We start from the raw sequence: 27,358 nt of genomic DNA, 5'->3' as shown, positions 1-27,358 counted from the left end.
CGAATGTAGGGCTTAAAACACTCGTCAGGTAGGCATTTACTTAATAGAAACATTTAAGAAATGCTAACCTGAAAAATGTCCGAGTCCACTTGGGAGCAGATCTGTGACTCCCACACGCGGATCTGTGCTTGTTCCCCTCCGTGGCCTCCAAGCCACACACTGACGGACGGCCACCCTGTCCCTTCCAGCAGCGACGTCTCCGTGGATGTTCCACAGGCGGGTGCGGGCTTCGCAGCCTCTGTGGGCGGCGAGGAAAGGGGTGACCAGCAGAAAGCGTGCCGCGGCAGCGCATTTCTCTCTCCGGGGCACCTCCCCGAAGGCGGGTGTCCCGGATGCCCCAGGTGTGCACCCGTGTGCACCCGTGTGCCCTGTGGATCCCTGCAGGGTGGTGTGAGCCCGTTCGGTTCCCTCGGGCCGTGAGCAGCTTCCCTCGGTGGCCCCGTCTGCCAACCAGGCGTCACCGATGCCTGGGGAAACGAGGGGACGCACTGATCGTGCTGAGTTGTACATGTATTGGTCAGAAGATCCTTTAGAGAAACCGATGGAAATGAAAGATTTCTACCGCAGAAAAAGGCAAATGCACAAAACGTTCCCATGCTTTCCAAGGGCTATAGGATTCATTGACGTCCTCGCGTGGATGTCCTGTGGGTTGTGTCCTAGCAGAGGCTGCCCCAGGCCAGGAAAGGGTCCGATGAAAGGGTCTCCAGAGACCTCAGCTGGGGCAGCCCGTGACATTGGCTGCCAATTACTGACTAAAAAGCGCGACGGAAAAGGGCTGTCATCCCCAAGTCATCCGTTTTGACTGGAGCAGTTCGCCAGCACGACGGCTGTTTCTGCTGCATCCTTGAGATCTTGTCTAACTCTTCACAAATGGCAGTAATCATCCCATAGATAAATCTACATAATTTAAAGTCAGATGGGAAATTACTTTTTTTTTTGGAAGAGCCCATGGCAGCATTTCACTTTTTTGATGCCAGCCTAGGAAGGGTTCAGTTTGAGAAATGGGAATCTGATGGGGACAAGCATGGGCAGCTGCTTGCGACAGCCAAGGGCTTCTCTCACCCACTCCTGTTTCCAGTCCGGCTCTAGGAGTTGGGCGGGGAAAGTGTGGTCTCACTTATTTTCTTGAGGCTGCCCTCCCATCGGGTCCTTCTGAGACGTTACCCAGTAAAACCAAAACAAACCTGCCTGGTATCCTTTCCCAGCATCACCCCTGAGCTCATTGCAATGCTTTCATGAGAGGAAAATTTACTTTCCTTCCAGGAGAAGAATAACCACAACATGCAAAGGTATAATGTAAAACTATCTTTTTTTCCTTTATTGAAAATACATCTACAAGGTAATGCTTCTCCGTCCACACGGGTGCATGTATACACGGAGCCTGTGATGGGCTGGCGAGAGGGTCATCCTAAAGGACTTGCTTTCCGTAAGAAATGGTTAGTATAAAAAAAGATCACACCGCGTAACAGAATTAATTGACATGATTAATTTTTGCCCTACCGGCGTCAAAAGAGGACATCCATGTACAGTGACTTTTGTAGTGTATTTCCCAAACCCAGCCTCGACAAGGCTACTCCACGGCAACCTAACTTCTGTGCACACAGAATGCTCGGGATCTATATAAAAATCTCTCTAATTGTGTATCAGAGGGGATGCGTCTAGATTTTCAGTCTGTTAGCATAATTAAGTCCATTCATCACCATTTGCAATCAGAAACTCAAACACAGATGGTGTTGTCTGACAGCTCCCACTCCATGTCTTTGAGTGGATGTGTCCTTTGGGCGGTACAAAATTAATCTCTGAACCTGGGAGCTGCCTCGCCTGGAACCAGTGTGCCTGCGGGTTGTTTTTTTTTTGTTGGAACCGCACTGGCAATGTCTTCGTGCTGATTCATCTTCCACCGTGTCTTTCAGGGACCCAGAGAAAACAAAACCGAACCCCACTTCAGCTGAAGGTTTTGAATGATTTGGTAAGTGGAATTCCAACACAAAGAAGTATCTTGTTTCCCTCATTCTAAGAGCTTTTGACGATAGTCAAAAACCTCTTCGAATAAGAGACCACCCACCCAGCTCACAGACCTCTACTAGAGAGAGCTCATTCATTCGGCTTGTTGAAAATATATAAGGAGTAACCTTGTATTTTGATATGCAGACTTCCTTGGGGGATGTTTTTGAATCGAAGAGAAAAACGTGTTTCCAGCTTAAAAAAATAAACCTCTTTTATTAAAAAATTCTTCCTTAAAGATGACCTACATATAACCTTGGTGGTTTAAAATCCTCTCTTTATCATGTCAACTGCGTTTCATTCTTTCCTAGCTGGCTCTGTAGTGTTCCGTAGTAAGACCACGAGCACCCTTGCTAGTTGCTAGTCTTACATTTTAGTTTCTAAAAGTCTATTGTCAGTTGAGGAGTGGTGGGAGACATCCTTCCCAGAGCAGTCCAGTGGAAGGCAGGAAGAAGGGAAAACTTCCCTGTTGGGAAGAAGTGAGTGAAGAGATTGTGAATCTTTCCACTCCTAGAATGCCTCTGGCCTGGTGACTTGCACACCTGACATTTTGGACACCGGAGCTAGTAAACCATACCGCCATCCCCCCCTGACTTAGAAGTGTTCATTTCCAATAAAGCCCTTTCTGAAGGTCCCATCCTCCATAGGGTGACACTTGCTTTAGGATGTTCCCAGGAGAAATGGAGGACAGGCTCTTGCAATGACGCCACAGGATACTGGGCTACAAGAGACCACAGGGACATTTAGGGAGCTCACCCATTTGACAGTTGAGGACACTGAGGCCCAGAGATAAGACCTAGCTTGCCCGTGGCCACGTGGAAATTTCACTTTGTGCACCTGCTCACAGCTGCGCTAGGTGTGAATTCATATTGTCCTGCTGCTAGTGAAACAAGAACACAAATCAGGACAGGAAGCGGAAGACACCCTTCTGTCCAACGGTGAACCGATGGCAGTCTACCGAGTCGTGTTGTTTTGATGCTAACACTGAAGTGTGTTCTAAAGAAATCTGAAGGATTTCTAAGTTCCGAATGTCGATTTAAATGCCTATTTTTAGCCTACTATTGGTTTGACTCCTTAACTTATAAAAAATATCACATTTACAGGACTGTGTCACATGAACTTGCAAGATCCGACCAAGACTACTTTTGATCTCAGTACCTTATTGTAGATAAGACTAACATGAAATGACTTCAAACTTTCAAATGTGGGATGAAAACTATACATTTTGGCCGCTGCAAAATCCTCCCTTGTTTTTTTGGATGCAGACTTTCAAATCCTACGACAGTTGGGAGGAGAAGGGAGGTGAGGGGCTTACTGACGAGAAGGAGTTGTAATGAGATGGAAGCATTTTGTCGTGGCTTTCAAATGCCTGCTGCCCAAGAGAGCCGTTCTTGCTGTTAGCCTACATCTTGGTTTCACTGTCGAGGGGTTTCTCAGTTTCGCTTTCCTGGGCAATCAGCTGATAGGGTTTCTTCATCTCATTCTCTTCGATCACTGAGTTACCCATCTCAGCGTCTTGGTTCTTCAGTTCATGTCGAGACAAATGCTCAACAATGCCGGCCCCCAGGGAGTCTCCCAGCACGTTGGTGGTGGTGCGGAGGCGGTCCCTGGGGAAGGGCGGAAGAAAGGACAGTGAGGCTCCTGTGAACAACATCCTGGGACGCCAGCTCACCTTCTGAACCCCCGGGGAAGTATTCGGAAGCACCTCCTGAAATTCTACTTGGTGTGCCCTCCAAATGCATCATGAAAGAACAGACACGTAACCTCTATCAGCAATTATTGAAGGGCTAAGGACATATAGATGATTAATTTCCAGTTACTAGTTAGATTACCACTCGTTGGGGGAATGGCTCTCCCTTTCTCCTTTTATTTAAAATTTCTCTTTGACTCTCTCTCCTCAACTCACCTGTTACAGCAGCAGTTTTCAAAGTGTGGTCCAGAGACCCCTGGGGATCCCTGAGGTCAAAATTATTTTCATAGTAATGCTGGGATGTTATCTGCCCTTTTTGCTCTCAGTTCCTCAGAATGTCTAGCAGAGTTCTGCAAAGACTACAGCACAACTCAGAAAGTCCGACAACTGAGTGAATACAGAAGCAGTTGATTTTACAGGGGAGAAGACTTAGGGTGGCTGGATAACCTGCCCACGTCACACAGGGCTGCGATGCAAACGCATGCCCAAGTGGCTCTGGAACTCCTGCTCTCCGATTACCCCCCACCCCTGGCCCTTCTGCCTTGGGCACACTCTCGGGCTCTTCCTCGTGGTCATCAGATGTAGTGAAGTCAACATATGTCGGCTCCGGCATCTACTGTGTCCTTCTAGGCATTGGCTTTGGAAATCCTGGGTAGAGATTTATTTATTTTTGCAAGTGGGTGGGAACTCATGAGGGCCAAGAGGCAGAGAATGTCAGCTGGAAGAGTGAGGGGGAAAAGGGCGGGGGATGGGCCCTAGAGGGTACTTTTAGGGAACCTTCCCCAGAGCCCAAACTCAGCCCACTCAGGAGGCTCTCTCTCTTCCCACTGTCCGCAGGGGCTCCTTGCTGGGCTCAGATGGGAACATCTGTGCTACGTGGTGCCTTTGGAATGGGAAGCACAAGGAGGCAGGGCTAGAGCCAGCACGTGAGGCCTGCAGTTCTGTCCCAGACGCTCTGGGGTCGTTGTGCAATTCAGACTGGCCTTGCTGATAGCTGTTGGCTTTGCAGACCGGGTTTCCCAATCCCTGAATGGCTTTATGGAGTGAGAGGTGTAGCAGCCAGATGCGTGTGCCCCACAGGCTGATAAGGGAGTGAACGCACATGGCGCCTGGGGCTTGGTCTCCAGAGGAGGGCGGGATCAAGCAACAGAGACCATTTCATTTCTGGCTCAGCTGCCCCTCTTTGGGGGGCCTTTTTGGCAGGCACGCCAGGCTGCGTGGTGCCCTAGAACGGCAGAGGGGTGCCCCACGACCGCGGGCCCAGGCACAGTCCGAGCATTCTCGCATACTCACAGGAACCAGTCCACCGCGATGATGAGTGTGATGTCGTCAGTGGGCAGGCCCACAGACGTCAGCACGATGACCATGGTGACCAGACCCGCCTGAGGAATCCCAGCTGCCCCGATGCTGGCGGCCGTCGCTGTGATGCTGTTCAAAGGAATCCCCAAACAGAAAACATTTGTACAAAGCTCCCCAGACAGAAAGTACACCCTGCAAACACGCACAGTGCAGTGTCTTACCAGGTTAACGGAAGAGGCTGTGCTTTGGAAAAATGTAAGTGGGATTGTACGAAAGCCCCACCGAACTAATAATCACACCACCTAGTATCGATTAACTGCTTAGTAAGTGCCATCTGACATGCTAAACATGGCTCGTCTCATTTGCGCCTCACAACACCCCTTGGGAAGAAGGTTCTACTATGACGGCCCTTTCCAAATGAAGAGACTGGTGGCTACGCACTTTCCGTGTACCTGAAAATTCAGGGTCCGGCACAAATAACGCCCCTTTCTTATTACAAAATCTTCTATTCTAAAATCACACGCATGTCATTTTGTAACATAACAATATCCTACCGAAGCACATCCTATGACATTTTAGGTGAAATGTTCAAATTGCTGTCCATCTCGTGTGAGACATTCACGTGCCCCACCAACCCCACTCAAGCAGGCCTTCCTTCTGCCGGACCCTGCATGTTGTAAGGTCTAAAACACTATTTAGTTCAATGACAACTTGCTTCTAGTAGCTCCTATGTCCAAGTACAGGACTGTATGGTTAATGGGGTCAGAAAAAAAATCAGATTTATCAACTAAAAAGCAAAAGGATCATGAACAAATTTCTGTAGCACTATAAATATTTTTTATGGAGATAACACGGACCTGCTTTGTAAGGCGCATACCCCGTCTGGGATTCAATTTGTTAAATACCTATTTGATAGGCTGATGTGGGAATGTGAGAATGTTTCAAAAATAGCAAAGTATTACCTAGATATAAAGCAGTAATAAAGTAACATGTCTGTGGAAGAGACTGTTTGTGGTTCCCTCACACTGCCCCCTTCCACGGTAATGGAATTTGTAGCTGGGGTATGGCTGCCTGGAATAAAGGCTACTTTTTCCAGCCTCCCTTGGAACCCCTTTAGACAAAGTGCTGGCCAGCGAGGCAGGAATGAAAGTGATTCAGCAATTTGCAGGCTGTGCAACTCCTCCTCTTCCCTGGGGCTAAAATTTGGAGATGGTGACCAGCTCTGCTGGACCATCTGGGTGAGGGGAGCAGCACCCCAGGGGCGACGGAACAATGAACTTGGCAGCTGTTCCACATGAGTGAGACACAGTTCGGTCTGACTGAAGTCGCTGTGGTTGTTGGTATTATTTTTTCACTCCGTCACATGCAACTGCAACTTGGGGCTTTTCGACCTGAGCGCCAGGGCATGCCCGAGAGCAGCTTACAGAGAGCTGAGCCACTGATCTCCCAGCCCTGGTGTGGCCAGGCTGGGCCTGGGGCTCCAGGAGCTCCCACGCCCATCTCCTCCTCGGCCATGATCGCTTTCTAACACCACATTTTAAAATAATTGATGGTGTGCATACACACACACACACACACACACACACACACACGTGGGAGCTAGGAAAGATTAAAAAAGATTAAAGTGACATAAAAACCAAATGCAAGCCATAAATCTGAATTTGATCTTGGTCTAGGGGAAAAAGCTATAAAAGATACTTTGGGGAAATTTAAATGTCTAGACTAGATAGATATTCTGGAAGTATTTTTAAGATTCTTACTCTTGTGTTTATGTAGAAGACTACCTTATTCTTAGCAGATGCACGCTGAACTGTGTACAAGTGGAATGTCATGATGGGAAAGGGAGACAGTGAGAGTGAGAGAGAGAGAGAGAGAGAGAGAGAGAGAGGGAGAGGGGAGAGAGGAGAGAGGACAGAGAAGACACGAAAGTGGCAAAATGTTAACAGTTGTTGGACCTGGGTAGAAGATATTTGTTGTAATATTCTTTCAACTTCCTTTTTTTATTGTTGTTCATGTACAGTTTTCTGCCTTTCCCCCTCACCCCTCCCCACCACCCCAGTCCACTTTCTTATATGAGACAATTGTTATACTAAAAAGTTGTGGAAAAGAATCTGACTTATTTTGACCTCAAAAATAAAGTGCGAACACACACACATACACACACACACACACACACACACACACACAGAGTGATGAGCAGGGGTCTGATGTGGATGGAGGCTGCAGCTCTCCTCTGCAATTACTCCTTGGTCTGCGTGCAGGCCGACTCTCAGAGGGACGGTGCCCACCCGAGAACACGGAGATGCGTGGACTCTGCAGGAGAATTCTAGGGAAACTATTAGGCAACGGTGGCTGCCTCTGAGGGGTTAAACTGGGCGATTAAGGGAAGGAATGGGGGGAACCACCTTTCACTATACACTGCAAATATAATAGCTAAAAAAAAACAGTCCCCCCCCCAGAAATAAAATTCTCAACCTCTTTGTCAGGATGGCCTGTCATCCACTTTATACTGCCTGAAAATGAACCTGGGAGAACACATCAATCCAGTTTTTCAAGTATAGTTTTCTTGTCTAATACTGTCAATAAAAGCTAACATATTTTAATGCCTTTTAAAATTCAAGGATAATCTAGGATTTTTTTAAAAAGAGAAATAGCCATGCTATATATTCTGCACAGAGATGTATTTTTCTATTTCTCTGTATTTCTTCAAAGAGACAGAGCTGGATGTATTTATGGATGATATATTGCTAAGTAAATAACCAAGTGGCAAGCACTATGGATGGTGTGATTCCAATAATCCCAAGTAAAGGTGTGTGTGTGTTTATGCACAAGACAAAGTCTTTGTACCCCAAACATCAACAGGGATCACCTGGAGAAAGATGGGGAGAGATGGTGGCAGGCAAGTTTCACTTTTTACCTTATGATTTCCATATTCTTAGAATTTCATTATTAATTAATGTGCATGTCTGTAACTTAAAAAATAAATAAAAGTATCTAAATATCAAAAAATCAAACCATTCCCACCAACCCCAACCTCCTATTTATGTGTCAGCCCTTCCTCGTCACTTTCTTCCCCTAATCCCTGATCACCATCTCAACATTTGCAGCGATTCTTAAGGAAATACTGTGCAGAACTTTCCTGGTACCTGATTGTAATAATCTGTCCAAAGTTCAGCTCGAAGTTGTTGACCTGAGCGATGAAAATGGCAGCCAAAGCCTCATAGAGGGCGGTCCCATCCATGTTAATGGTGGCCCCTACCGGGAGCACGAATCTGGTGACCCGTTTGTCCACGCCATTGTTCTCTTCCAGGCACTTGAAGGTGATGGGCAGGGTGGCAGAACTGAGGACAGGAACACAGGGCATGTCAGCTGACCCCCCCGGACAGTTCGGACCGCGCCTGCGTGTGTGGTCGTTTGGACAGAGAGTCCCTTCCTGTTAGAGGGAACTGAGTCAGCACTCATGGAGTGGGGAAGCGTGTGGGCCCCACCCTGGGCCATTTGGCGACGCTCCTGCTTCTGGGTTCCTCTGTGAAGCATCCCTCGTCCTTCTTTCCCCATCACAACAGCCAGTGCCCAGTGGCTGCCCTCTGTCCCTCAGGCAAGTGCCAGCTGGAAGAGGGAGAGGACCGTGTGCGGGGAAGGAGGGTTGATTTCCACTTTGCGTATAACCAGGTACTCCTCGACTCTCAGACAAGTCTGATGAGCGTTGGAAGTGCCAAAGGCGATTTGCACACCTGGAAGTTCACATTTCCGCCCCCCCCCCCCACCAACGTGTCCCGTTACTCTGAACCTGAGGGCTCTGGTGCAAAGCAATGTTTGAGTCACGTCTTCTGGTCGGAGTGAGCCACACAGTCACGTACCTGGAGGAGGTTCCCAGAGCTGTGATGAGCGCTTGCAGCAGCCCTCCGATAAACACCCAGGGGTTTTTCCGAGTCACGAAGAAGTACAGGAGGGGCAGGACGATGACGGCGTGAATGAGCAAGCCCACGATGACCGTCAAGGTGTACATGGCCAGCTGGCCCCCGATCACGCCCATGTCTTCCATCTCGACAATCTTCCCTGCGATCAGGAAGAGGATGCCCAGTGGGGCGTACCTGTGTGGGAGCAGCACAGGTACAGTCGGAAGTCTGCTCGCCAGCAAGCCCTTCTACCCGCAGAAGTTACCAAGTGGTGAGGACAAGGGAAAGAGTGGATTTCCAAACATTTCTGCCCAGGGTACCGTTAGGACTTGGGAACTTCTTTTCTTTTCTTTTTTTTTTTTAAATAGAAACGTAAATATAAATACTGCAGAATGAGGTTTTCTTCTCACTCAGTCTTTGTCTAGGTCACATGTGTTTCCCCCTAAACTTGTGAGAAAAGACAGGTGCCCCTGTTTTTCTAGACGGTTCCTGCTACACCTGGGTCCCGTTTGTGGACTTCAGATGCCACCCACGGCCCTGCTCCCGCTGTGCTGCTACGGGCTCTGAGCCACCGGAATCCACCCAAATGATCTTTCCCGCATCAGAGCCCGATGCCCAAGTTAATGCGACGTCAGTGTTTTAGATTTGCAGTCAGCTCTCTCTTGTTCGAGGACCACTTTGAGGACCACTTTTATTTGTTTCCCCATGTCACACGTGACTTACAATACGACGTACCTAATAGCAGTCTTCAAATCAACTCTTTTATTTAAGTACATTTCTCTGAAGAGGAAATTTTGTTATAGTGCAAATGGAAAACGAGTACCATTTGCCATAAATAGAAGACAACCATAAAATAAACTCAGAGCCATTAAAATTAACAACGTGTATGTATGTCCTAATGCAGTCAGGTGACAGGTGTTCTAATTAAGTCATTACTACCCACGGGCTGCTACTGCCATTGGGGAGCTTTCCCCTGCAGACCCGGCACAAATGAAGGACTGAGACACAGATGACTTGCGTGGGCTGAGACAACCCTGTCGCTTAAAGGCCCCACTGCCCGGCATTCACTTCCCTGTCTGGCGAGTGCAGCAAATGACAGCCAAACTCACATTCCCAGAACCAGAGAGGCCGTCGCCCTGGCCTGCCGGAGACTGTGGAGGACTTATTTCAAATAGAAAAATACAGTGTTGCTTTTAAAAAGTCCTTTAAAAACAAGGGCCAGGAAATTATAAGAATACCTGTTTGCAGAAATGTAATAATTCAATGTTGCATGTGCAGGCAAAAAGCACAGCTAGAAACGCTACATGTGAGGTTCATTCAGCAGCCTTGAATGGGCCTCTTTCATAGAAGAGGTGAAAGGTGCAGGCATTTTAATACTATGAAGATAAATGTCCACTTTCAGCCCTGCCAAGAATTCAAAGGAGGGCCCCCAGGATTTCGTTTGGGGGCTCCTGTGGAGACTGTATTCTGATCCGTCTTCGTGCCCAACTTTTCATATCCGTCTTGTACAGACGTCTGAAAAATGAACTTCTCTGGGCTTTGGTGGCAATGAAGACAAAGAATATTTTTAATCATGTTGGTGAGCATTTTTCTTAGAAATGGATGACTTCCTGCCCCAGGTGCCTGGAACGGGCCTGGATTGGAAATGCAGGTGAACCCAGCGAAAGGGCTCTTTCTCTGCTGGAGAGAATGTACTCTCCAAGGTCAATGTCCCTCTTTGGATTGAGTCTTCCCTTTGTCTCCTGCTCTTGACTTTATTTGAAGGGAGTTTATCACAAGCTGTGGCCTGGCATTGTCTACCGCTTCCCGTGAGGGCTTCCGGCTTGCCGAAGAACCACATTGGGCTTCTTTCTTGGGGCGGCTCAGTCTTTCCGGTGGCCTGGGGGCCATCGCGTTGGTTTCTCCTGCTGCTCAGAGTGCTCTTCTCCTGCACATCGGGTGGCTGGCTGCTCCTGGTCTTCGGGTCTTAGCAGAAAAGGTCACCTCCTCAGAGGCTTTCAAGGCAGATTTTGTGTCCCTCCCCCCCCCCCACTTTTTATCACATCACATCAAATAAAACCTGCTGTTTTATTTTTCCCATAGCACCCAAGACTAAAGCACATGGTGGATTTTTTTGTTTGTTTGTTTATGTTGTCTCCCTTAAAAGGATGTAAGGTCCAGGGCATTCTTCTATGTTGTCTTCATTGCTATACCCACAGAGCCTGGCATTGCATAGGTATGCAACAGATACTGGGTATATAGTAGACACTCGAGGAATGTGCCTTAAATGAAAAACTAAGCAGATATAAAACAGAGGACTGAGGAATAGGGTCCCATCAGCACAGAGGTAAAAGAATCGACACCTTTCCAAAACCAGGAAGCACATTTACTGAGAGAGGCTTGCAGACAGGTTCAAGACCGCTGCCAGCCCCAGAAAGTCGTTGGTTTTCCTGGGCTTACCGGAAAGAGATCCCTGCAACAGGCCACGCCGCCTGGGGCACCTTCCTCAGAACAGAAGCCAGGTCGATGGTAACAAGCACCTGGCATACGGCACATATGGCAAACGGAAACACATACGTACCACATTATCACCGCTACCAGTCTCATGATGGCTTCGTTAAGAGAGTCAAAGAACTCTTTCAGGGCCTGCCCCTGCTCCTTCATGTTTCCGATCACCAGGCCGAAGCACATGGAGAAGACGACGAGGCCCAGGGCATTGACCCCATTCACTGACCCCGGAACGGGGACCATCTCCTCCGTGATCCGCGAGAGCGTCTGCATGGCCTCGGACACGTTGTTTATCACAGCACCCACGAGCGTGTCGTTGGGCTGGGCGGGGACCTTAATGCTTCTCTTCTCATAGTTGGTTTTAAACTTAAAAGGAAAAGGCACAACATGGATTACAAGTGAGGTTTGTTCCTTCTTTGTACTTTTCTGTTGTCCAAATTTTCTGTGATCTACATTACTCTTCATTCAAATGATAGTGTTATAAAAGTATCATCTATCTATTATCTATCTACCATCCAATCTGTGACAAACCCCACTACTTCCTAAGCGCATGCGTGCACTCATACACACTCATATATATACAACGAATCACAATAGGAACGCCGAATCTGGTTGAAGATGCCTGCCTGCACATATACAGGTGCTTTTGCTTTGCTCTGGAACCCAAACAAAATGAGTACAATGGGCTTTAAAAAAACTACAAATCCAAATATCCACCAGAGTCCCTTATTCTCAGTGGGATCATGCTATGTATGGGATTATGGGCAAATCACCTAACATCCTTTTGCTCACGTTCCACAGCTGTGGAATAGGGGTGACTGTGCTGGTTCCGCCTCTCAGGGTTATTGTGATGATCAAATTGAAGAGTATATAAGAACACCTTGCAAATGTTCAAGTACTACACTGATGTTGGCTAGTGGTGCTCAGTCATAAAGCCCTTCAGGGACTAGACTGAGCTGGAAATTTCAGTGGATTTTAAAAACGTTAATTTTCTGGAGAACAGTCTTTAAGGCATTCCCAAGAGTATCAGTTCTTAAGAAGAGGTGCTTGATTAATAGTTGGTCAACAGATGACAGCCCACTCCTCAAGTCCATAGCAGTCTTTCTGTTCTTATTCAAGAGACGGTCTTTTCCCATAGATTCTATGTAGATGTCCCAGACAGGAGTATATGACTGAGGCCAAATAAAACAATTAAACCCATCCCGCTATGATTTTAACGCAAGCAGAACGCCTGGCCTTCATGCTGATTGTACAGCCTCAGAGAGAGTAATATACAGACACTGACTGGACCTAGAGAGTAGGGGACGAAAGCACAGCTGTGCATGAAGGGCTGGGCCACTTCTTCACCAAGAATAAATGGGAGACTTTCTTGTCCAATGGGAAACAGATTATTCCCAAACAGACACGGCCAGCTGTCAATAGCAAGGACATAGCCCTGAACGGTCAGCGGCACTGCTGGTAATTTCAAGTAACAAAGAAACTGGCCCCTTGTTGTTTACTATTCTGGTCAACTCTCAAATCTCTCTTCCATTAAAGTGTTTATGTATTTACGGATTGTCTTGGGTCAATTTTCAATCTTGATGAGCCTTTCCTCTGCCTCCAACAGTTTCTCCTTAGACACAGTTTACAGCCTCCACAGAAATTGCAGCTGCTTGTGATTTCTGATCTAAGACAAATAGATCTGGGAAGGTACATTGGCTTCCCCTCCCAAACCCTGCAAATGCCATCCAAAACCAAACACGAGGAATCTGCGTGAGCCTGTACTTCCCCCAGCGCTGCTGGAGATCAGCACTTTCGGGTTTCCCAGAGCCAGCTGGCTAACTGGAACAGCCAGCCCCACGGTGCTGGGGTTGGCTGGTCAGATTGAAAAGGGTTTATTATTTGTGGTTACAGTTGTTTTTGAATAAAAAAGTTAGGTTTCGGCCTCTTAGTTTTTTTTTAAATAAATAAAGAAAGGATTCTGTTAGAACAGGAGTCTCCAAACTCTGGGCCTTGGATCTGTACCGGTCTGGGCCTGTCAGGAGCCTGGCTGCACAGCGGAGGATGAGCTTGAATATAATGCCCTTGAATCATCCCCAAACTATCCTCCTCCCCCACCCCCTCCGAGGAAAAATTGTCTTTCAAGAAACTGGTCCCTGGTGCCAAAATGGTTGGGGTCCGCTGTGTGAGAATTTTGCAGTGAGTGTATGTATTACCTATTAAAAGTGGTCAACAAAATATTTAAAAAGTGGGAATAAACAAAGGGTGGCTTATATGTGTAACACCTGGTCCTCCACAAGGTCCGGGGTTGTTTTGTTTGCTTCACGCATCCTAAGCAGGAAGGTTAGGGAATTACAAGGAGGGTGAAATAGCACCATCTGGAAAAATGATGGGGAGCTACTATTGAACTCAGAAAGTCTAATTATTTTCCTTTACTATCTGGGCAACAAAGCTTTTTTTATTCAAGTGACGTTAGAATGGACTTTACCAATGTTATCCCCTAATAGCAAAATATATTTGCATCCAAAACACAAGAGAGTTGTGAGTTGCTCGGACATCGGGGGCTCAGAGGACCTGGATCTCACTATCGTCTCTAGGCAGGGGTCTCATCACCGTGGGTAGCCCCTTCTGGAAGCAGACTGCTGGAGCAGGAAGATGACAGAACCTAGAGGCAGGAATGGATTTGAATCTGGGTCTGCCAGTGACTCCTCGGGAGGTCTCGTGCCCGTCATACGTACAATCCCTCTGTGGTATCACTGTGAGTGGCCTCCTCCGTGAAGGCAAGACAGTGACACCCACCGCCCTCAGGTGAGGACTGAATATGACATCAGTGCTTGGCACACTGCGGGCATTCAACACGTGAAGATGCCTTTGTCTTTTGGTATAGTTACCCTTTCAGAATGCACTTTTAAATAATGGCCCATTGGTTTAAAAAAAAAAATCAAACCCAGAAACTTGACTCATCTCCTTCATCTTTAAAATAGCTTGTAGATGTATTCATATTGGAGTTTGCCTGCTTGCTGGGGCTTTGTTTGTGGGGTTTGGGGGCGGGGAGAGAGAGGAAGTCTCCTGGTCAGCCTTCTCACAAATCAACAAAGATTTCAAGAAGCTATTTGTATGTAAGACAGGCAGTGTTTGGCAACTACCAGGCCTTCAGGATAAGGCAAGACCCACCCCTGCCTTCTAAATTCATTAGAAAACGTAGTACTTTCCCATCTGGTTGGAAAGTGCTTCTTGTTAGAGAGAAATGTAAAAAAATAAAATAAAATAAAATAAAATAAAAAAGAGGTCCTACTCAGTTGGACCTCCTGTCGGACGCCCAAGAGGAATTACTAAGGTATATTGGTCGCCGCAGAGTGTTTACCTGTTTGAAGCAGGCTTCCACCAGGTTTGGGGGGAACATATTCCTGCAAAGAAAGTGACAGTGACTTATGCAATCTCCCAACCAATGAGTTACCTCCTTAAACACTGTTTCATTGTGCTTATCGTAAAGACTGCATTGAACTGGGCAGCAAATGGAAAATGAGAAAGATTTTTTGTGGATTTTATAACTTAAAATGGGACACATGGCCACCCCTACCTGTGGCCCGTGTAATTCATATTTTTCAGGAAAATCCCAAATTCAATACATCTGTTTTCTCATCAGACAATGGGATTCTTTGACCAGACATTGCCATTAAAACCTTGCTCCTTAGAAAAATCAAAGTGAGGATGGAAATGTCTTTTGCCAAAAGCCCTCTGGTTAATTGCAGTATTATTGCATAATGGTCACTTTGGTATTGCGCCGTATGTCTAGGGACCAAATACAGCATTCTGAATTAAAAGTCATGGTTACACTGTGGAATTTCATTCCCTGAAAAGTCCTCCTCAAGGTCCCCTGGGGGATGGGGCTCTTCTGTTGACTACTGGGAAGAAGGACCACAAAATTTGACCTTGCGTCCTGTGTAGCTAGATCTGTGACTTCCTCGGAGCAGTGTTTGAGTTTATGGTGGGGAGAGGATAAGGAGCAAGAGTCTAGCTGGGGAGTCTCTAACCAGACATACAACCTTGACCAAGTCGTGGGACCCATTTAGGTCTCAGCTGACTCATCCGCTAAAGAGGAAATTGCATTAAACTTGCACAAGCGCTCCAGGATTGAAAGACTGTGGGACACGGAGACAGGACCCTGGCAGTTGCAGAGCCTGAAACTGGCAGTCGCAATGCTGTCAAAGTCACACTTGAAGGCTGTCAATTCTTGTCCCTTTCTTCCTACTGCCTAGACCATCTTGTTTCCTTTTCCTTCCCATCCACGCTCTGTGGATCTGTTTCCATAAACCTTGACACAAATGTGAGTTCTGGAGATCTCAGGGCAGATGCTTAAGCCAAGTGATTGGGTGGGGACAGGTCGGTCATACAGTCGCCGCTGGGACAAGGAAGGGCAGAAGCATCATCTAGACGTGAATGACAAGATCTCAATTCTTCACACAAGGAATAGAAATGATACAGAAAGAGAATATAATAAGAAAAACTTCTAGAAGGAGGCCTGACTCAGTTTGGTGGACACACAATACAGTATACGGATAATGTGCCAGGGAACTCTGCACCTGAAGCCTGAATACTTTTGTAAACCAGTGGCAGCCCCCAATAAATTCAATCAGAAGGAAAAAAAAATTCCTTCTAATTCAAACTACCTGAGGATAAATAAAGTGATGAAAAAAATGGTGAAAAGCCTTAATAAAGTGTACGAACTAAATAAAAACATAGTTATTGGGTGAAAACTTGATATGGAATTTTATAGGGTAGCTTGTTACCTTCAGATCATTGTGATTGACTCCCTGAACAAGGCTTTCAAGAGGAGGCTCTGTGGGGCTGGGTCGAGCTCACACACAGGTGGTACCAAGTCACCCGTGGGAGGAACTGAGAGGTGTGGTCACAGAAACCCTTGTTCCCCAAACCTCTCCTGAGTCTATGTGAAATCAAGCCCCTGGGAGGAGTTTCTTTCAGGTGATCCATGGGCATCCCTTTAGGGTTGGTGTGCAGGATTGGCAAACCAGTCACTTTGCAAGTATGTTGTTGTAAGGATTCTAGGAAAGGGCTAGGTTTGGGGACGACAGGATGGGTGGGGCTACACGGTGGGTGGGGGATGCTAAGCAGGTGGGGGATCTAGAGCCTGTGCTGGGATATCTTCCATTCACCCTTCTAGATCCACTCTCTACTCTTTCTGTGCCCTGGGGGGGCTGAGCCCTTGGCCTGCAGCCTGTGGGTGCTCTTGCCATATGGCTTCCTGTTGGGTTTGTCCAGTGGGATGCTCTGAATAATTACAGGGTGGGAAAGAGAGAAGTGATGTTCATACCCTCCCAGCTCTCTCTTTGACAGGTTGAGCAGCAGCTCCCCTGCTCCAAACGAGAGCCCTAGCCTCTCTCCTCAGGGCCTTCTCCCAAGGTCACAGCTCTTCCTGAGTTCCAGTGGCAGCTCATGCTTTCACCCCTCAGAGCTAGGGGTGGTAATGAAACAGCTTCCCATCCCTGCTAGTGATCTGGTACGTCACTGGCCCTTGTAGGTCCCCTTAATGCTGCTTGCACTGTTGCAAGCCCTTTTCAATGATCTTTTCAAAAATGCAATATGCTTCCTGCCAGGACCTGACTGATGCAAGCGTGGAGTGAGCAGGAAGGTTCCAGATCACATTTGGCTTATGTCATAGTTCTGTGTAAGATTAACTCTATTGTAAAGCCTGTTTCAATATTAGATAAGACTCAGTTATAATCAGCGTGTGATTTGTACATAAAACAATGCTAAAGAAGCCATTCTTTATTCTTTTAGTACTGATCTGCCAACTTCTATCTTCATAAATAGTACAAAAGAAAAAGACCTTAAAACAGGTATGAACAGATGATTGTAAAGTCCCCTTTGGAAAGAAATTGTTGTTTACAATAGATGATCATTCAGATCACGAGTTCTAAATTAGAGGAGTCTCACAAACAGCTTGCCCTGGAATGAAAAGTAGCCTTAAAGAGCAAGACCTGAGAAAAGTGAGTGAAGAATTATAACTGTTCCAAGGTGAGTTGCACAGCTGAGAGGAGAACTGAGTGATCGGATGCTGAATCCTAAAAGCAGAGCTCTCAAAACTCATTCATATCCACTCCTCACTCTTCTTATCACTTTCACATAAGAGCAAATAATGGATCCTTACTTCAAATTCTGTTAGAATGAAGGAAAGTTGTGACCCTCATTTCAAGCCCAGCCAAGCTGGTTCAGATTGGACACCATCTTCAGGATTTGATTAGCTCCCCCAGATCAGAGGGGTTGGGTGGTCAAAATATACCCGAAGGGATGGGCTTGCAAGGACATACCTGATCAAGTCCAGGAAGGCATCTGCAGCTGTCACTTGTACAATTTTGCCTTCTCTGTGCATGTTTTCCTTTGTGCCCTTCCCGGGATGGATGATGATGACAATGATTATGCCGATCACCACGGCAATGATGGTCGTAGTCATGTAATAGACTACAGCTCGCATTCCCATCTTCCCTGATGCCTTACTATCTAGGGCCGCCATTCCTGGGGAAGGCAAACAGAAGGACATTTTCAGGAAGTCAGTCCAGGGAATTCTCCAGTGGAAGGTGATGGGAACCGTATTTCCTTCTACACTTCCCTACCCGCAGCCCACCCGGCCACAGGATTTTACACACGTTATGAGAACTGGGTAGCAAATGTAGTCCGAGCATCACTCAAGGTGAAAGGGAAAAGCCACAGGAAGGCCCTGCACCGACGGTGTTTGCAGACACACAGCACCTGTGTTCTGCCGTCAGAATGGATTTCACGTGTCTCCCTAATGATCTGAAAGGGCCATCAAGTTCTTTCCCAGGTTGCTACTAGCTGGGGGAGCTACGAGTGTGAATAGTAGTGTGTTGAGTGTGTGTCTGTGGACAAAGAGAGAGGCACTTAAAACACTCTCTGGCAGGGTACTCTAAGCATTGCTCAAGTCCAAGCCCTGTGGTGACTCACACAGAGGAACTGCCATTAAATTCTTTTAAAAGAGTTAGGATTTTATAAATATACTGGAGAGTCCTTTTTTTTTTTTTGATCTTATAAAATTTAAGCCATTATTCCCATTACCTACTGATTGATCTTCATTTTGTATTTTAGGTAGATATTGGGTGACAAGGCCAAAGTTCTCAAATAGCTTCTCTGCTGTTTCATTTAATCTCACTTAATCAAAGCGTTTTCTAAAGAATTACTGGGATGGGGGGCTTCTCCTTTTTGTACCTGCCTTCCAGCACCTTGTCACCCAGTCCTGGAGTACTTCCTCTTGTGTTAAAGATTCTTCTCCTCCTCATTTTCAGGACATTTTCAAAGTTTACCTCAAGCAAGGTGTTATCTTAGGAGGCATGACTTTTAAGATTTTCCTAACTGTTCTAGCAAACAAAACTTATCTCAATGCCGCTGTGATGGAAAAAAGGTAAAGGGCACAAACATCTCAAAAGATAAGATTATGGGCTCTTCTGTTTCATTAGCTTTTTCTTCCTTCTTTCTCTTCCCTCTAAAATGGTAAGATCCAACCATAGGAAAATCTAATTATAGTTAATTTTACTACTTTCTTTACTATTCAAAATTGTGTTTCTAGAAATATGTGAAAAGTTTGTATTTTATTTCAATGATCAGTATCAGATTCTAATAATGGTTTACTCTTCAGGCTGTGACCTTGTTCATGCCAAAATATTTAGACTAAGGTAAAGTATTGAAAAAACAGTGTCTGTGATCGCCAGACAACTGGCTGGATTTGCCCCCCCAAATCTTAATACAATAGCAATGAGCTTATGTGGACATTGAAGCCATGATCTTCCATTTATAATTTCATTTGTATTCGAATCATATTGTCTTGATTTTCATATTAAGCACTTGCTTAGTACCTGATATATTCTTATTTTTAACCACAACTGCCTAAAAGGCAGATTAAAAAACAACTAAGTAGCTCTCTGAGGCAGGGGTGTCCAACATTCTGATGTCTCTGGGCCACACTGGAAGAAGAAGAGTTGTCTTGGGCCACACATTAAATACATCGCAACACATGATTATAAAAAAAAATCTCATAATGTTTTGAGTAAATTTATGATTTTGTATTGGGCCAAAGGTTGTTGGATACCCCTGCCTAAGGCCACAGTTAACACCAGAGAAAACGGAGTGGAAGCTTGGACCCAGAGCTTATGTGACTAAGCTTAGTGTACTTTCTTTTTTAATTAATTAATTTATTATTATTATTATTTTAGAGAGGGAAGGGAGCGAGAAAGAGAGAGAGAAACATCAATGTGCGGTTGCTGAGGGCCATGGCCTGCAACCTAGGCATGTGCCCTGACTGGGAATCGAACCTGCGATGCCTGGTTCGCAGCCTGTGCTCAATCCACTGAGCTACGCCAGCCAGGAACATAGTGTACTTTCTGCACCTCCTTCCCTCCAGAAAAACAATTGCAGCTCCCACAAACCAGGAGGCCAACTCTGGCTTTAATGTATGAACTTAGCTTCCTTTAGCCTTGCTTTTGGCTTCCTGGACCCGAGGAATAAGCATCCATTTGTGGGGATGGTGCCGCTTCAACACGTCAGCATTAAAAACGAGCTAATCTGTTTCCAGAGTGTCCCATCCCCCACTTTCATCCTCAGGCCTGAATCCCATCTCAAACATATCTTGGTTTCCCTGTGCCTGACGTAATTGCCTTCAGAACAGGCCCTCTCTTCCCCACCGTTGCCCGAGCTTGTCACCACTGATGCCTGCCCCTCTTCGGCGGGGAGCGGTGTGGACGCAGTGGTCTGGGTAGCTCTGCTAGGGGGTACAGGCAGCGGAATGTTCTACCTCCGATTGCTTTCCTTCCCTCTTGCTTCTATTCTGTGGGCTGCTCCGTCCTCACTCCAGCTCTTCTCTGCCGCTCCTGCCCACGGCTCCCTAACCACAGCTATTCAGAGAGAGCGCTGAGTGCTCAATGCAGAGCACTGGAACCAATGTGGCAGAAAGGAGGAGGAGGCTGCAACCCCGCCCCCTGCACCCCACTCCCACCAAGGGTGGAGGGTCGGGGAGGTTATCCCAGAATCCACAGCTAAAGGGTGATCAGCTCTAGGAAACCAAGTCCACAGGGGTTTAGTTTAAAATTTTAAATGAAAACCAACATGAAAGTCTTTTGTCCCTACTTTCTAATTCCAAAACAGCTGAAGACAACTATTGAGGCATTTTTTTTTTTAGCAGTGACCCCAGAAGGAGACTCAATAGTCAAATGAGATGCCTCACCAACCTCGTCACACTTTTTCCCTTTGAGAGAGAATAAAGCAGCAGCTGCTATGGTTTCAAGGAAGGGGTGTGTGGGGGGAGGATATCTTCATTAACCAATTCTCCATATAGGTCCTTCCCCTGACAGGGGCTGCTGCTCCACCTCTGTTCCTGGTGCCCCAGCGTCTTCCTCCTCCTTCCTTCCAATGCTAACCACTCCCCTTCTCTCTGAGACAGGCTTGTAAAACCAAAGGGACCACCAGCAACAAGGCCACACGCTGCCTTCAGGGCAACAGCAGGGCAGATGTAGCTAATCTGTCCACACACCAGGCCTGAGGCAGAATGGCCGTGATAGGAGAAAACGGAGGAAGAGCTTAGAAGACAAAACCCAAAGTGAGTAGTGGGTCACTACCCCTCTCCCTTCCACTAACGACCACCGCCTTTCCCGGGCCCTGTGAGACTGGAGACGAAGCTCTACACCAGAGGTCAGAGTGTCTGAGGACAAAGAGAAGTGCTCAGTCACTCTGCAGAAAAGGGAACTTTTGCAGGAAGCGTCCTACATGCCTGGAAAGGGGAAAGTTTGCTTTGCGCCTTGTCACTTGAGAATACAGGGAAGAAAAGAGCACGGGGCAAGGGCCAGATAGGTGGTTTCTGGGGCGTGTCGGTGTTTACGGAGTGTGTCACCACAGCTAGTGTTCACCTAAACGTGGATCGGAGAAATGCATTCCAGAACAAGGCGTACAGATAATGATCTTCACGGGTCTCTTTTGCTTCTTTTGATCTGGGCTTAGCTAAACCAGACCCATGGAAGACATTCTAACATCTTTACCGTGAAAATAATCTGTCAGCTTGAAACCCAAATAAAGTCTATCTTGTACAATTGCTACAAGTGCTGTGATTGGTCTTCCAATTACAGTGATATGTTTGTATGTTTCATTGTTTTGCATATCTTTTTAAAAAAAGATTTTATTTATTTATTTTAGAAAGGGGAAGGGAGGGAGAAAGAGAGGGAGAGAAACATCAATGTGCAGTTGCCTCTCATGTGCCCCTTGTTAGGGACCTGGCCTGCAACCCAGGTATGTGCTGTGACTTGGAATCGAATCAGCAACCTTTTGGTTCACAGGCCAGTGCTCAATCCACTGAGCCACACCAGCCAGGGCTGCTTTGCATATCTTGAGTTGAATTTTTAATGCTGGTTCACTACCTCACTCACCAAATTCCACCTCCAACCAATGGCACATACTCATTTAATTTCATGAGAACTGGATATTGTATACTGGCGATACCACTTTAAAGATGAAGATACAAGAGGCTGGAGAAGCCCAGTATTGCATGGCTAGTAAACGGCAATGGCAGGATTTGAACCCACTTTCTACCATACCTCTCTATACACCTCTACTATACCTCTCTTTTTATGGACAAGCCAGAAGCTACCCACATTTCATTTGCTTGTTTTCCATGCTAGCTTTCTTAACTCTCTTGCATTTGAGTTCAATGCTGAGATGAGCCAGCTGGCTGGAGGAAAAATTCCAGGAGGAGGTAACTGTGGAAAAACTCGGGCACATTCCTCAGCATTCCCTACCTTGAGGGGAAGTGAATAACGCTGGTCACCAGAAGGGCTAGCTGGAGAACTGGTCAATCAGATCAAGTTCCTCCCCCTCCCAGGAAAACAGCCCAGAGCTTGGAGTGTGGAGAGCCATGAATACTTGCTGGCTATGGGCACACAAGTCTTATTTTCCTTTCTAAAAACCAGCCCAGCAATAACCAGTCATCAAGAAAGCAATCAGTCAATCATTTCTGCAAACCTTGTACATGTTCATCAATGAGTTAAGCATCTAAAAGAGATCAAACAAGATGTTCTCCAGAATATAAAAGATTAAGACTTGCTTCAAATATCTGGGTATTTTAGGCAACAGTCACTTTACAAAGAGAGGAAGAGAGTTTCTTGATGCAAACCGGTAAATATTCACTTACCTCATTATTTATGAAGTCTTTTGGCAATCAGTTTAGCACAACAAATATACACCAAATTCACGGTGTTTTTGAGGGGTGGGGGTGGGGACAAAGTTTTTTACAAACATATATGTGTAATTCTGTAAGTCTCTATTTTAAATCAGATTTCTTTTGGCATGATCTTTTGCATGGCTTCCTGGGTAAATGAAATATGTATGCAGCCAAGTATTAAAGAAGAGTATACAAAAAATGTCAAGTTCCCAAGGCTCTATCACTTGCATGGATTTTATTCTCACCCTGCTAAAAACCTATGTCCTACACATTAATGTGTCATTTCCTCCAGTACGTCCTGTCTCTGGTTTTGCAACATGAACTCTAAAGAGGAAGTCGTGTGTTATGAATTGTCTTTCTACTCATCCTCATGGTGTTCCATTGCTCGTCCAGGACCACTGGATCAGCACCAGGAAAAACAGAACAGGGACGACGGCAACTGCTGGTTCAAAGCTATTGCTTGGTTTCAGTTTTTACCTTATTTTAGATGTATTCCTTCTCCACAATGGGCTTCCCAAACACTCCTCTGATGAGAGCGACCCTCCTGGTGTTTCAGGACAGGCAAGCTTACAAGGAAATCAAGTGTGAGCTCTAACACGTACCGTATTCATTTGAATATAAGGGGATGGTTTTTTTTTTCCTAAAAGAAAGTTACACTCTAAAACTACAATATGCTTCATATTTATGGATTGAAAAACATACTAAAGCAGCTGTGCAGTGCTGGAGCAGGTGTGCACTGGGCCCTCAGGAAGGAGGGTGGGCAGGAGGGCCAGAAAGCTCAGGGGACAGGGAGCGGGGGGCTGGCAGAGAGCATGAAACAGGCAAGTCACATAGAATCTCTGTCTATAGCTACATCGTGTTGTTCTTTTCACTAACATATCTTCTTCTTCTAAACTCCTGAAGACTAGACTGTAAAAAGCAAAGCACTTTGCCTCTCTGGGTTCTGGAGCAGAAGGCAAAGCTTTAAAAGTTAGGTTAGAAATTGTTGCTAAGAAGTGATTGTACCTCATCTCAGTTTTGAATCACAATTAATTAAGCAGGTGATAGCCTCTGAACTTAACCTAAAAGGCAATGTTTCAAACTACTCATGGCCAACCTCATGCACTTTTAGAAGCACACTTAAAAAAAAAATTACAGCACAGTGACTGCGAGTGCAGGCTCTGAGGACAGAGTACTCGGACCCTGCTACTGTCTCTGGTCTCGTATGAGCTCTGCGAGTCTCAGTTTCCCCATCTGCAGAAGGAGAATGATGAAAGCTCCTCACAGGGCTTTCCTTGCAATAAAAAATTTCCATACAGCCTGGCTGGTGTAGATCAGTGGATTGCTCGCGGGCTGCGAACCAAAGTGTCGCAGGTTCGATTCCCAGTCAGGGCACATGCCTGGGTTGCAGGCCACGGCCCCCAGCAACCACACATTGATGTTTCTCTCTCTCTCTTTCCCTTCCCTCTCTAAAAATAAATAAATAAAATCTTTTTTTAAAAAGTCCATACAGAAAGCACTTAGCATAGAGTTGGGCACAGAGTGAGCATTCAGCAAATCTCAGCTGTTATTATTAATTACACAGGTAAATAATCAACAAGCTGCTTACTAAGAGTTATTTGACTCTCTAAGCCTCTGTTTCCCCCAAACAAGAAGCTGATCAGACCTACATTGTACGCCTAGGAAAACTTACAGGAATCAGCACAAAGTTGGCCCCAGATAAATGCTAGCTATGACTGTTGCATGCCTGTCTTTACTAGAATGAATGCCAAGAGAGTAGAACCAGCTGTTTGATTTATTGGCGCAGCCTTGTGCCTGGGGAAAGTGCCTGCATGGCTAGGCATCCTGAGATACGTGTTGACAGTCATCCTTATCCCCGTTATTGCTGCTATGCTGGGTAGAGGCCACACACTTAAAAGAATAAAAACATTTAGAGTAGGGTATAAATTACAAGTTCTAGTGTTGCTTTTACGAAATACTCCGACATTCTGACTCATCAATTTTGATTGCTCTTCCCCCAATTAATCCAAAATAGTGAGGTTCATGCAGTCTTGAAGAATGAGAGACAGACACTGTGGAGACAGTGACCCAGTATCACTGGAAGCTCATTTGCAGAGCTGGGTGGTCACTCTCAGCAGGTGCCTCCAGGCTGGTCAGGAGGGCGGGGGACTGGCAGACCTCTGCTCCCACCACCAGGGGCACCTCTGCCCCCTCCCTCCCTGCCTTCTCCCTCTCCCACCCCTGTATCATTTTCCCTCTTTTGCTAACCTGGTTTACTCTGGCAGATGAGCCTCTATGAGTAATTGCTGTAGTCCCATCTGTCCACATGTTAACAGAAGGATGAGTGAATACATTAAAAAATAAGCACAGAGAACGGAATGGAAGGGAAGGGTGTGGTCTACCGAGCACCTGTGATGCAGATCATAAATCAAGTAAGTGGGCTTCACCAATATTTTCATGCATTGTAACGAGGGAAAAAGTTGCAGAAAACGCTTGCTTCCTGGAATTTTGAGCAAAGGCGGCTTTTACTGTAATCAGTGATTCTTAGTGAAGAGAGTTAAACCATCTCCACAGAGAGCAGAGAACGAGTTTGCGGAATTCACAGTCAATTAAATCCCATATTTTCACCCTGGCCACAGTTTCCTGCCCCTCGTGGCTGTGCCCAGAATCCCAGAAGCTGACATTTCATTCTCCTGCAACACCGCTTCGTTTGATGGGGTTGCAGTGCGTGGGGACCGGGAAGTCTCCTCACAAACTCACTGCTTGCGATGATGGCACGTTATTTGTCAGGTGAACTGATTTTTTCATCCGGCCCTGAAAACTTGTCAACAAAAGTCTTTCCTCCAGCTGGAGGGTTCACTATTAAAAAGAAGGGTGGGAAGGTGAAGGGGAACCGTTCTCTTTTGAAAAAACGGTTAAATAAAAACACCAGCGGAGCAGACAATAGTATTTGAAGCAGAAAAATCACATAAATCACCTTTCATCCTCCTCCGTCTGGTAGGACTAGCAGACCAGCCAATCCTTTTTTCCCTGGCTCTAGTTGTCCTTTGAAAATGAACTTTCATACAGGGAGGCCGAGTGGGCAGACTCAAGTTCAACGTCAAGTGCTGGTGCCTCTAATAACAAAGAGCTTCCAAGGCCCTTCTCCTTCACTCTGCGGTGCAGGCTGCCGCTCCTAGGTAACCAGCTGCCGAGGTCCCGGGTGGTCGGGCTCTGCTGTTCTCTACGCTAGTCCCACCCACCCATCAGACCTCGTTACAGCCCAACACAGCCCTGCAGTGGGTCCAGAATGGCCATCTGCCAGGCAGCCCACCGCAGGGACTTCCTCTTCCGCTCAGCAAGGTCTCAGGACACTCTCCCAAGGGCCAGCTCCGAAATTCCCTTCTCCCTGGCCCGCAGCAGCCGGCGCAAGGCCCGCTGAGTGTGGTTTAGACACCCATTCACCCCTCCCACTAGCCCGCCCTTCGCTCACGGTGTTGGAATGCGCTGCACAATATGCTTTTCTGAAGAGGAACCAGGGAGTCATTCATCTTCTTTATGTGTGCTCAGCGGAGCAGGAGGCAGAGGCGAGCGGGACCCGGGAGGAGCTGGGGAGTGTGATTAGTAACAGCTGACAGCCCCAGACCGGGACCCTTTCTTCGGTTACCGCATTGTAACAGCCGCGCACAAAGCCATCACTGTCCTCTCGCCAAGGCTGAGGCACTCAGGACCAGGGAAAATAGCAGCAACAAGTGTGGCTTGAGCAGTGGGGGCAAAGGGCCGATCCGACCAACTCCTGGTGACACCTGTGAAGCCCGGCTGGGAAAAGGAACCTCTGCCATGTGGAAAGACACGCCAACATGCGGTGGGACACCGCACCCACCAGCACCCACCTGGGGAGCAGTGACCTCAACGGGGACAAGTAAGGCGACTTCATTCACGGTAAGAAGAGAGGGTGGAGAACAGCAAAGTGCGCTGATTTAATGAGGGGAAATTCTTTGAGGGCCAGAGCTCCAACCTCCTCTGCCTTTTCCCCCCACGAAGAATCATGATTGACAACCAACCACTAGATGAGTAGGTTGCAGTTTTCAAAAGGGCCCCTCTGACTTGCTGTGGACAAGCCCTTCCCGGGCTGGGCCCTGAGAGACCTTCCCAGGAAGACGGTGGTGAAGACAGCATGTGTCCTAGCAAGCAGAATGCTGAGTGGGACCCAATGCTACCGCCGGGCCAGGCTTGTTTGAAGCCCATCAAAAGGCATCTCAAGTTGACTGCAGAACATGGCAGCCTCGAGGGGTGCCCTTTCTTTCCACAGAGGGTCTGTCCCTCACGGAGGAAAAGGAATTGAAAGGCTCATAGAAGTCGAAAGCAACAAGTGGACATTGAAAACCAGCGCAGCCTGGTTCGGATTCCCAGAAGACCGGCTGAAGCCGGAGCGCGACTCCAAGCCTTAAAATGAGGCGGGGAAGCAGCACAGATCCCTGGGGCCAGAGGACGCACGCACGCCCTGTGACCCGAAGTCCGCCTCCACCCACAATGCCTTGATTCCAGAGCCCTGACCCCAATCTGCCAGCTCTGCAACGGACCGAGTGAGGTCAAGGCCGTTGCTTGAGACTGAAATGAAGATATTTTTACAACGATATGTTTCTTATATATAAAAAAGAAATGATTGAGAATAAAATGTGTTCACCTCAGCTGTTTTCCAAATTAAGTCCAGAATGTAGAATCTTTATTATCTAAAAGAATAAATTAAAAAAAAATTTAAGTCTACGATTTTTGGCTAGTTAAGAAAGGGTGCAAAATGAAGTCCTG

General features: G+C 46.7%; 1 protein-coding gene across 1 annotated transcript in view; it reads right to left on the bottom strand.

Moving 5' to 3' along the window:
* Positions 1 to 1,292: 1,292 nt before the first annotated feature.
* The window catches only part of SLC1A3 (solute carrier family 1 member 3), a 78,291-nt gene continuing 52,225 nt past the window's right edge, over positions 1,293 to 27,358 (bottom strand). The window contains exons 4-10 of the mRNA XM_045848202.1: positions 17,688 to 17,892; positions 14,723 to 14,765; positions 11,453 to 11,745; positions 8,854 to 9,087; positions 8,140 to 8,334; positions 4,988 to 5,122; positions 1,293 to 3,611 (exon numbers count right to left, since the gene is read on the bottom strand). Coding sequence (XP_045704158.1) covers positions 3,407 to 3,611; positions 4,988 to 5,122; positions 8,140 to 8,334; positions 8,854 to 9,087; positions 11,453 to 11,745; positions 14,723 to 14,765; positions 17,688 to 17,892 — 1,310 coding nt within the window. The 3' untranslated portion in view covers positions 1,293 to 3,406. The remainder of the gene's footprint in view (positions 3,612 to 4,987; positions 5,123 to 8,139; positions 8,335 to 8,853; positions 9,088 to 11,452; positions 11,746 to 14,722; positions 14,766 to 17,687; positions 17,893 to 27,358) is intronic.

Source organism: Phyllostomus hastatus, unplaced genomic scaffold (assembly GCF_019186645.2).
Source record: "Phyllostomus hastatus isolate PE091 unplaced genomic scaffold, TTU_PhHast_1.1 phas_contig_58, whole genome shotgun sequence".
In the NCBI taxonomy this organism is placed as follows: domain Eukaryota; kingdom Metazoa; phylum Chordata; class Mammalia; order Chiroptera; family Phyllostomidae; genus Phyllostomus; species Phyllostomus hastatus.
This window is presented reverse-complemented; position numbering and strand designations above follow the sequence as displayed.